The sequence below is a fragment of the Salvelinus alpinus genome, chromosome 20, assembly GCF_045679555.1.
Source record: "Salvelinus alpinus chromosome 20, SLU_Salpinus.1, whole genome shotgun sequence".
NCBI lineage: Eukaryota > Metazoa > Chordata > Actinopteri > Salmoniformes > Salmonidae > Salvelinus > Salvelinus alpinus.
The window spans coordinates 14,285,736-14,297,450 of record NC_092105.1 but is presented as its reverse complement, the minus strand read 5'-3'; the positions used below and the strand labels follow the sequence as shown (position 1 = coordinate 14,297,450).

Sequence of the window (11,715 nt, the reverse complement as noted above, 5' to 3'; positions counted from 1 at the left end):
AAAATCCATAGGTTTTTAAAATAAATAATTATGAAATCTCACCTATAACTTCGTTTCCGTTTCCGCCATCTTTCTTTCCGGTTTTGTGTCCTCCTCAGCCATCATGAAGTGAGTTTACGGAATAATATCTATTGCCATCAAATGTTTAAATTAACACTTTTACCAATAAAAATGACATTTTTTACACAAGTACACGTTGATCATCTATTCATGATATATCTTAATCCGCTACAGGGTCGAGCTGTGCAGTTTCAGCGGGTATAAAATATACCCCGGCCATGGCGTCCGATACGCCAGGATAGACGGAAAGGTACGGCGATATGGCTACTCTTCCTTCCTCTAATGCGATTTAGTAAGGTTTGGTTTCTCACGGTTAACCGCAATAATAATAATATGCTACATCTCACTAATGTGTAGTTTAAAACACCCTCTGTGTCTTTCCCAGGTTTTCCAGTTCCTGAATGCTAAGTGTGAGTCTGCCTTCCTGGCTAAGAGGAACCCCAGACAGATCAACTGGACTGTGCTGTACAGGCGCAAACACAAGAAGGGCCAATCTGTAAGTACCTAGCTAGTTATTGTAATATTTCCCCCCAAACGCAGATAATATAACCTTAGTTCAGACATGATGTGCCTTTTTGTTTTGGCTGCGGGTGTGACGTGTGCGTGGTTGTCATCTGCGTTATGTACCGTCGCCAGGCTGTGTCTTACAGCTTGTCGGCAGTGCTCACTCAACACACCTGTGGCCATAGAGCCACTGGAGATCATAGTACTGGCTCTGTGAAGTCTTTGACTCCTTACCACTGGTCAGCCTCCATACTCTCCTACAAACCTTTATATGTGAGAAAGATGTTAGTAGTTTGCAGTAATGTGAATACATCTGTGTGATTGTTACTGTTCATTGAGCAAGAAACGGTACTGTCAACGAGTTTTCATATAGGTCTAGTTCAGCTACACGAGTGACACTTAAATGTCTGTATTTCTCCTGTGTTGGGCCTATTGATACTCATCAACACCACCAAACTGCCCATAACTGATCCTGAATGTGGCCATGATGTTCCTGACTGCATGTTGTCTATTTCCTGTGCTAACAGGAAGAGGTGACGAAGAAGCGCACACGTCGTGCTGTGAAGTTCCAGAGGGCCATCACCGGCGCCTCCCTGGCTGAGATCATGGCCAAGAGGAACCAGAAGCCTGAGGTCCGCAAGGCCCAGCGTGAGCAGGCCATCAGGTGAGGACCCGACTCAACCACGCTTCACCAGAAACGTTTCTTTAGATGTAAAATGGCAATGGCTGGCATGTTGGTGCCAAATAAGTGAACTGTCTACTGCTGTGGGGCTCTTATTGTGTGGTGTTTAAAAAGTACGTTTCTGTCAAGTTTGACATGTGAAGCGCATTTAGCTGCTGTTCACACTGGGACACTGTCACCTTACTTTGATACTGTTTTAAATGTGAGATGGAACGGTGAATTTTCAGGTTTTATTCACTCATCACTTGTTATTTCTGCAGTCTGGACTCCAGTGTCTTGTTTTGCTTGTGTGGAATGGGCCTAATTTATATCATTCTGGTCTTCAGAGCTGCCAAGGAGGCCAAGAAGGCAAAGCAGACAACCAAGAAGCCATCTGCCGCTGGTGCTAAGGTAAGATAGATATGTGTTTATATGACGGTGTGAATCTGATTGTTCAGAAGCCTGTCAGAAAGTAAGAAACCTTTATGACCTGCATTTATAAAACACAGCAAGGTTTCTCTTTTTTCATGTATCTGTGAAATTCAGATTTCTACATTTTTAAAGGGACAATCAGCAGTTGCTACATACAATCTTGTACTTATAAATGAATGTTCTCATTTATTTCTTGAATATCACTTATGTCTCATGCGCGTAGTTTAACTGCCGTACCTAATCAGAACCTAAAATATGAAATTTTACTCCCAATTTTGGTAAACAGTGTATGTAAAACACTATACAGCCTCAACATGGTTAACTATAATTGTGATATCATGGATGGTCAGTCCTTGCATCCATAGGTCTGTCTATGAATTTTAGTTGTTGCGTTTTTTCAGCCCATCCCTCAGCTTTTTACTGAAACGGGCAGGGTAGGGTGTAAGTGTTTCAACTGCTCATTGCACCTTTAAAGGTACACTTAAAAATTGGCAGTGTTGGGTCGACTTCCGCAACCGAGCGTATAGCAAGATGCTGCACGTTCTCCACAGCAGTCATGTTGCAGAAGAGGGAATGGGAAATGGCTCTTTAGGCACTCAATTGCATCCTCTTGCATCGCTCTCTGCTCCCGAGTGGCGCAGCGGTCTAAGGCACTGCATCTGTGCTAGAGGCATCACTAAGGACCCTGGTTCGATCCCGGGCTGTATCACAACTTCCTGTGATTGGGAGTCCCATAGGGCGGTGCACAATTGGTCCAGCGTCGTCCAGGTTAGGTTTTGCCGTGGTAGGCCGTTATTGTAAAATAAGAATTTGGTCTGAAGTGACTTGCAGAGTTAAATAAAATATATTTGCTTCACATTGCTGTTCTTGGACACCTCGTATTGCTGAACATCTGCCATAAATGGCACCTATGGTTTTAATTTATGCTTGGGATTCTAATGGTATCAAGTGGTTTATCAAGAGCTGTGATTAACTGCATAACCCTAGCACTGTGGTCAGGTACTGAATTGGATTCCACAGGTGGTTAGTACTTTGTCTAATCTATGAGTACTTTGTCTCCCTCTGTAGGCCCCTGCCAAGGCTGCACCCAAACCCAAGGTGGCAAAGCAAATGAAGGTCAATGCACCTCGTGTTGGAGGAAAACGCTAAACTTTTTTGCTTTGTTGGTTGTGAAATAAACTTTATTGGTAAACAAAGATGTTTGGGTTGTGTGATCTCTTGTTTGTCTGTGCTTTTGTTTTCTATATTTCTGTAATTGACAGTTGTCTGACCTGGTACGGTCATACACCCTGAACTGTCTGTCTTTACTAGTGTTTTATGTTTCAATGTCACGTGCACAAGTACAGTGAAAAGCCTTTCTTGCAAGCACTAAGCCCAACAATGCAGTCATCAATGACCATGTAATACTAAAAATAAGGTAGAACAAAAACACAAGCTATACAAATAAGAACACAAAGCAAGCATACTAAATACAGGGTTGGTTGGAGTACGATTTATAATGTCTAGGGATACTGGATCGACGAGGTAGATGGTGGTGCCTTCAGAAAGTATTTATACCGCTTGACTCCACATTTTGTTACATCCTGAATTCAAGATTAATGTAAAAGTCTCACCCATCTACACACTGCCTCATAATGACAAAGTGAAAACATGTTTTTAATAAAGTCTCTAAGCTCTTCAAGCGCAGTAAAATTGGTGGTTGATCGTTGCTAGACAGCCATTTACAAGTCTTGTCATAGATTTAAGTCAGAACTGTAACTCGGCCACTCGTGAACCTTCGCTGTGTTCTTGGTAAGCAACACACCTGTGTAGATTTGGCCTTGTGTTTTAGGTTGTCATACTGAAAGGTGAATTCTTCTCCCAGTGTCTGGTGGACAGAAGACAACCAGGTTTTCATCAAGGATTTTGCCTGTGCTTGGCTCCGTTCAGTTTTTTCATTAACTCCCCAGTCCTTAACAATTTATAAGCATACACATAACAGGATGCATGTTTTGGAATATTTTTTTATTCTGTTGAGGTTTCCTTTTCACTCTGTCAATTAGGTTAGTATTGTGGAGTAACTACAATGTTGAGCCGCTATCAGGTTTCTCCTATCACAGCCAATCAACTCTAACAGTTTTAAATTCGCCTTTGGCCTCCAGGTGAAATCCCTGAGCGGTTTCTTTCTCCAACTGAGTTAGGAAGGACGCCTGTATCTTTGTAGTGACTGGGTGTATTGATACAGCATCCAAAGTGTAATTAACTTCACTATGCTCAAATGGATATTCAATGTCAGTATTTTTTTCTTTTTTACCTATCTACCAATGGGTGCACTTCTTCACGAGACATTGGAAAACCTCCCTGGTCTTTGTGGTTAAATCTGTTTGAAATACACTGCTCAACTGAAGACCTTACAGTTCATTTTATTTGTGGGGTACAGAGATGAGGTAGTCATTCAAAAATCATGTTAAACACTATGAGTCCATGCAACATGTAACTTAAGTGATTTTTTTTTACTCCTGAACTTTAGGCTTGCCATTAAATGGATTGAATACTTATTGACTCAAGACATTTCAGCTTTTCATTTTTATTAATTTGTTTAAAAAAAATCCACTTTGACATTATGGGGTATTGTGTGTAGGCCAGTGACAATCACAATTTAATCCATTTTAAATTCAGTCTAACACAAAATGTGGGAAAAGTCAAGGGCTGTGAATACTGTATGTATAGGGGAAGGTGGCTAGGCAGCAGCATGTATGTGAGTCAGTATACATTTATGTGTGAGTGTATGTGTGTTGGAGTATTAGTGTGTGTAGAGACTGCAAATATAAGAAAACAATACAAAGGTCAACTCAGTCCATGTTGCCATTTTGTTAGGTATTTAGCAGTCTAATGGCATGGATAGAAGATAGAAGCTGTTCAGGAGACTGTTGGTGTTAGACTTGTTGCACCAGTAGTGCTTGCTGTGCGGAAGCAGAGAACATATGATCTAATGCTTTTCCGGGCCTTTCACACCGCCTGATATAGAGGTCCTGGATGGCCCCGAGCTCGACCCCAGTGATATACTGGGCTATCCACACCACCCTCTGTAGCGCCATGCGATCGAGGGCGGTGCTATTGCCATATCAAGTAGTGATGCAGCCAGTCAAGATGCTCTCAATGGTACAGCTGTAGGACTTTTTGATGGCTCGTGCCAAACCTTTTCAACCTCGAGAGGGGGAAGAGGCGCTGTCTTCACGACCCTGCATGTGTGTGTGGACCATTTTATGTTATTAGTGATATGGACACCAAGGAACTTGAAGCTCTCGACCCGCTCCACTCCAGCCCCGTCGATGTGGGTGTGCCTGCCCCCCCCATTTTCATGTAGCACCGTGTTGAGGGTCAGCGTGGCGGAGATGATGTTGCCTACCCTCACCACCTGGGGTCGGCCCATCAGGAAGTCCAGGATCCAGTTGTAGAGGGAGGTGATCAGTCCCAGGGTCCTAAGCATGGTGATGAGCTTGGAGGGGACAATGGTGTTGGAACACCGAGTTGTAGTCAATGCTTAGGTATTCCTCTTATCTAGGAGGGTGAGGGCAGTGTGGAGTGCAATTGAGATTGCGTGGTCTGTTGGGGCGCTATGCAAATTGGAGTGGGTCTAGTGTCAACTGTCTGACTTAGTTGGTGTTAAGACTCAACTTCCACCTAGTACAGCCAGGGGAGTATGGATCTCTCTGGTTCCGAGGTTTCTTCCTCCTGTGGAGTTTTTCCTTAACACTGCTTCTACTGGCACTTTAGTTGTCTTGGTTATCGTAAAGCACAGGCTGCATTTGCACAAGCAGCCCAATTCAGAACTTTTTACAAATCAGATCAGCACTGAAAAAGATCTGTGATCAGTCAGAAGACCAATTAGTGGATAAAAATATCAGAATTGGGCTGCCTGTGTAAACACAGCCTTAGTGACATGTTGAAAAGGTGTTGCGTATACCAAGGTGGACCAATCAAGTGTTAACTTTGTATTTTTCTTATTTTTGATCCAATCTTTAGCATGTAAAACTGTTTCTCACAGTATAATGGTCTAGTTGGAAGAACAAGTAAAAAAAAACAGCTAATTATGTAGAGGCATGAATGTTTCAGTTGGTTCCCACCCTTGTGGGACACTTGTGCCAAGTCACATATGCCTCAATTCGCAAGTCAGGTCCAAACACATTTTCAACTCAAGAGATTCTGCATACTCACTCTCCCTATCCAAACAATCTTTATCATACACTTTCTTCTCAGGAATGAAACTGCTTCAGAATATGCCAAGATTTTTAATTCAACAGTTAGAACAAATAAGGGCATATCCATTACATACAGACACTTAAGATAACCTCGACATACATAAGTGCCTGTTCATGTTTCAGTGCATTATGGACCACTGTAATTTGCCAGTTATTGCTATAAAATGTCAGAGATCAATGAACAAAATGACTTTTTAAATTCTCATCTAGTTACACTAACAGATTGTGTCTCCCAACTACTGAGAACCAACCATTACGAGACGAGGACCTTGACTACAGGGCCAATACAGGTTGTCCTTCTTGGGTCCAAGTACCACGCTAGATTCCGCCCCCAAGAATGCAACACATAGGACACATTACCAAAAGGGTCTTCCTAATGATCGGGGGAAAAGGGTGGTGATTTCCTATTACTATTGGCATTTGAAAGTCTACAGTTAAAAGCTATATGAAATGTTTTTAACCTGATTTATAGGTTAAAGCATTTACAACACGTGGAAGGAACAGTCACATGGTATGCATGTACGGTTTAATCATCCTACGGATATAGAAATAGTTAACAAAATTATTGATGAAAATAGTCGAATAAGCATGTGGGATGAATGTGACATCTAATTTTTTTTAATTTGGGGAGACATTCTTTTTAACCACAGTCAACACAGATCCAAGACCTTCCTTGTTTGGAAAACACTCCATGAGGAATGATGACTACTCAAAGAAATAACGGAAAAAAAGCAACACTTCCCAAAAAGTGCATGCTAAACATTAATCATGAACATATTAAAAATTATACATTTGAGAACATAGTCATACAATTTGTTGCATGAAGTAAAACTTAAAAATACTACATCTTGTGCGTAGATGACAAACATTTGAGTGTTTTGGTAAGGGTTAATATGCCATTATAACCCTGAAGAAATCCAGGCAAATTACATGATCTACAGCAAGGAAACATTGTTTTTTTTCTACTGTAAAATTGAGTGAGGATGGAAGAGGGATGGAGGGACTGGGTTTGTGCCAGTGATTAGCTCCCGTACGGTCCATGGTGATGGACTGGTGACATAATTCAAGACTCTGCTGGGGCAGCCTCCTCCTTTGCTAGTGCCTTCTTCCCTTGTTCATACCTGTATTGTGAAAGGGGATAAGGGAAGAGAGGAAAATAAACTTGAGGTTTATGTACATTTATTCAAATACATTTGCCCTTATACGTCAAGGAAATAAAAGCTAAACATAAGAAAAAGTAAAACAGTTTATGAGCCTCCGGGTTGATTCCTAAAGAACTTAGAGGACAGAAAAATGTATTGTGGCTGTTTATGGCGAAGCCAAATCTATAAGTCAGGTCTTCATTCTATTTCTGCACTCCAAGAGAGGTTCACTTACTGGAAGATCCTGTAGAGCTGGGATATTCCAGCACTACCCACAAATAAATTGACAGCAAAGAGGTTCCAGTTCTTTGGAATGATGACCAAAGAGTATCTGGACCAAGTCAGACCTGAGAAAGTGGGAAAAGTGATTAGTCAATGAGTGAAGTTGTTTATTTGACTGAAGGATTAATTTACACTATACCTGTCACTCACTGAATAATATAGGAACTCCACTATACCTGTGGCTGTCAGTACAGCAGACTGGGACATGCTCAGTTTCTCAGCTGGTCGACTCATATCTGCCAGGCCAGCACCGACTAGACCCTATAGAGATGAGGAAAGGCATGGGACTTGAAATTTGTTTCATTAGACAATGCCTTCAAACATGTTTACATTTAGATAAGGCAATAGCTCGAGCTTAGCAAATTCAGCCCTTACCCATTTGAACATCGGGGCCCAGAAGAAAATAGTCTTTGGACCTGGAATTAGAGAAGACGCAATCCATGAGAAAATTGATTACAGAACAGATTATAAAATATCAGACAATTCTCAGCAAATTCTCAGTTCAGTGCAGGGAAATCTTAAACACTTAATATGAGTGATGCTTGTGGATGAGTAGGCCTAAACTATTTTCATTGTTCTGCCATCTATCCCATTGGTAACCAAATAAGGCTAAATGACCTCTCCTAAGTAACATCTCACACTCCATGAATAAGATGATACTCAGAGATTTTTTTTTTTTTTTTTTTAAACACCCGTAAGCTAGAGCCAAAAAATGGCCTTAAATGATAACAAAAAGTAAAATACATTTTTTTTTTATACATAGTGGTGCAGCCAGTCCACACGGTGGCACAGTGCCCTTCTTTGGGGAGAACCATGGCGTGGACAAAAAGCTTCCACATGCAATACGCTAAGAACACCATTGCCTGCTCTGAATCTAATCTACCATCTCCATCAGAAAACACTTGGCTCCAGCTGTACAATGAGGAGGAGGTAAGATAACTCTGTTTTAACCAATCATTTTGCAGGGAGTTGGGCACCACCCCTCATGTGGTCAAACCTTTCTTCCCTTGTAGCTGTGTTCTGTTCTCCAATAGCAATGATAGAGCGCTGACAACTTTAGTCTGAACTTTAGTCTGCATTGAAAGATAAACATTATTGACTATACAGGAAGAGTTCATGCAGTGATAAGTCAACAAGAATAAAATCAGGGCATTAGTCCTCCTAGCCAGCAATCATTGTCTTACAACAATTTAAAAAGTTACAATTCAAGCATTAGGCTAATTCTTTTTTCTCCACATATTTTTACCAACAAGAATAGATGTAAAAACAAGGGTTGGCTGTGTCAGCTAGTGCCCCAATCTAATGCCACGTTCACATTAGCAGTTTGAAGTGACTCAAGTCCTATTTTTTTGCATATCCGATTCTAATCTGTCCTTTTTCCTACAGTCTGAACAGCTAAAAAGCACACGGAATCAGATACTTCAACACACATTTCAAACCACCTATGTAGGCAGTTTGAAGTCAGGTATAAATCTGATTCCTGTCCATGCGACTTTCTGAACGGTCAAATCCGATGGTTTCTAGACTTATTTGGCATATCGTGCTGCTTGCTAGTTCTGTTGACAGTTTTACAAGAATGTGGTAGCTAACTAGCTTGTTAATTGTTCACAAACAAAAGAGTGAATGTGCTAGAAAGAAACAGCTACCGTAGGAGCTAGAAACAGAGCTGCCATGTCTATTGTCACCATTTTGTACCTAGCTAGCTAGTTGACTGCTGTGGCTAGCTAAAACATACTTGTTTCGAAAGTAGGATTATTTTATCATTTGAGGCTATAAAAGTGCTTTTAACAATTCTAAGTAACTGGGAAACGTCCATGACAGGCATAGTCGTCGCCTTAGCTTGCTACATAACTTCTGAGTGATAGGAAGCACGAGCACCACCACCGATCAGCCTACACCACTGCACACACACACGTCATTATTATGACAAGTAGTGTAGCCATGTCAGCAAATGACTGCTGTCTGAACACACACAAATCCAATTTGGTCACTTTCTGTTTGGACAGTCAGTATTCCAAAATGGATAACACACACACATTATTTGAGCATTAAGGAATGCAATGCGACACCATTAAAAAAATGCCATCATTTGTTTTTTTGTTGATTGTGGTGGAAAAAGCCATCTGACGCCACTCCAGAATCTTCCATAAGTGTTCAATTGGGTTGAGATCTGGTGACAGGCAGACCGACACACACTTTAAACCCGCTATGCTCCCTTGGCTGCGTTTAAACAGGCAGCCCATTTCTGTAATTTGTTCCACTAATTGCTCTTTTGACCAATTACATCAGATATTTTTCAGAGCAGATTTGATGGGTCAAAATACCAATTAGTGAAAAAGATCCAAATTGGGCTGGCTGCCTGTCTAAAAGCAGCCAAGGTAATGGCCATCAGGGTATTATTATACACCACCCTGAGCATGATGGGATGTTAATGGCTTAATTAACTCAGGAACCACACCTGTGTGGAAGCACCTGCTTTCAATATACTTTGTATCCCTTATTTACTCAAGTGTTTAGTTTATTTTGGCAATTACCTGTAGGACTACATAGGATGCTATGCAACAGGTTTGACCAGCGTTACAGGTTTGGCCAATCACATATTTTTTCTGCCAAAGGCACATACATGTAACTGCCAAAATAAAGGAAACACAAACTAAGTGTCTTAATAGGGGCCACCCTGAGCCGCATCAATGCACCTTGGCATGGATTGTGTCTGGAACTCTATTGGGAGGAATGCAACACCATTCTTCCACAAGAAATTCCATAATTTGGTGTTTTGTTGATGGTGGTGCAAAATGCTGTCTCAGGCACCACTCCAGAATCTCCCGTAAGTGTTCAATTGGATTGAGATCTGGTGACTGACACACACACTTTAAACCCCCTATGCTCCTTTGAGACCCCTCTTTCAAAGTTGCTGAGATCTGTTCTTCTAGCCATGGTAGCAACTGGGCATTTTTATACATGACCCTAAGCAGGATGGAATATTTTATTTGCTTAAATATCTCAGGAACCACACCTGCTTACTTTGGATCCCTAAATGACCAATATGTCCTTTATTTTGTTAGTTATCTGTAGTACACTGCATTAAAAATAGTACAAATAGTGATATTTGGCATCATTAATAAAACACCCCTAAGGACAAACGTATGGGACTTTGACGAATAACACATCCTATCACCTGTGCAGAATTGAGAGTCTGTCCTCTTACAAGATATATACAGGTTATAGAAAGGACAACATTTTGTAAGGACAAATGTTACAAAGGCTGTAGCTAAATTTACTGGTGTAGGAGTGTTCAAAGACTGCAAATGTTTACAAGCAGTTCACTCTCAACATTGATTTCCTAAAAACATGCAACTACTTATTCTGTAATGAACCATGCAAATGCTGAAAATGAAATTGCTATGCTTAGCTTCCATTCGCTTTGATAGTGCATTCCAGGCAATCCTCACACACACAAAGCTCCACGCGACCACTTGCAACCAATGAGGTCTATGCCTGCAACCACGCTCATGTAGCCAGTTACTGTGTACCATTGACTGCACAGTACTCAATGGGGTAACTAATCTGCAAAACTGTTGTGGCATCTCTTTACAGATTGAGGCGCCGCCATGACACATTTGTTTGGGTTAAAAACACAGAGCAGCGAGATTAGATAATAAAATATTGGTTACACATCAAAATATGTAGGAAGGGATTTTGACATCATTCACTAACTAAACCAAGGCCACTTCAGCAACAACAGCGGTCACCAATGTGTACCGTCCTCAATTTGGTCTAGACGCACGCCAGTTGCTGATAATCTATGGCTAACGCTGGCTGCCACAGTCTAATAGCATTTACATTACCTGCAGGGTGATTGTAGAGAGGTCTCAATTTTGCTGGTAACATTAGCCCGATTTTATCCAGCAGTTTGTGATAGGAAACTCTCATCGCAGCCATGTTTGCAAAAGGCTAATGTTGTCTAACGTTAACTACACCTGACCTAGCAAGCTAGCTAGCTTGCTAAATACGTAGCTACGAAGGTAAATTAGTTCGACTTTGACACTTGAGTATTGGTATTGCCCTATATCTAAAATGTGCGTGTGCAGCAATATAGTCATAAAACGGTTCGGAAAAATGTCAAAGGCGCTGTCCTACTTTCGACCTTCTAATGCAAACCTATTGGCATGTAGCTAGCCTGCTATGCTACAACAGTGCTCATTCCTGGTGGCCTTGATTTGAGAGCTTTTACAAGGTGGTGACTTTTCTTCACAGCGCAACCTATCTAGCACAGTACCACAACAAGACGCTCCTAATTCCTATTGGTGTATTTGGGCCAATCCTCCGAACGTGATTGGTGTACCAGAGTCCAGGGCCATCCATTTAGCGACAGCAGATAGAGACGGGTTCT

At 41.3% G+C, this 11,715-nt stretch overlaps 2 protein-coding genes and 1 non-coding gene across 3 annotated transcripts; 2 read left to right on the top strand and 1 right to left on the bottom strand.

Annotated features, from left to right (window-relative positions):
* Positions 1–11: 11 nt before the first annotated feature.
* Positions 12–2,853, top strand: LOC139547155 (large ribosomal subunit protein eL24). Its single transcript, XM_071356209.1, has 6 exons — positions 12–108; positions 235–310; positions 446–556; positions 1,092–1,228; positions 1,573–1,636; positions 2,726–2,853. The coding sequence occupies exons 1-6, from the start codon at positions 104–106 to the stop codon at positions 2,804–2,806; spliced, it is 474 nt and encodes a 157-aa protein (XP_071212310.1). The 5' UTR covers positions 12–103; the 3' UTR covers positions 2,807–2,853.
* LOC139547424 (small nucleolar RNA SNORA23) lies at positions 650–829 on the top strand. Its single transcript, XR_011669494.1, has one exon. It is a non-coding gene; the product is annotated as a small nucleolar RNA SNORA23 (small nucleolar RNA).
* A 3,055-nt stretch (positions 2,854–5,908) lies between the features above and the next one.
* On the bottom strand, positions 5,909–11,697 carry LOC139547152 (mitochondrial pyruvate carrier 2-like). Its single transcript, XM_071356204.1, has 5 exons — positions 11,171–11,697; positions 7,698–7,738; positions 7,499–7,583; positions 7,276–7,387; positions 5,909–7,019 (listed from the first exon to the last, which is right to left on the bottom strand). The coding sequence occupies exons 1-5, from the start codon at positions 11,262–11,264 to the stop codon at positions 6,962–6,964; spliced, it is 390 nt and encodes a 129-aa protein (XP_071212305.1). The 5' UTR covers positions 11,265–11,697; the 3' UTR covers positions 5,909–6,961.
* Between the last annotated feature and the right edge of the window lie 18 nt (positions 11,698–11,715).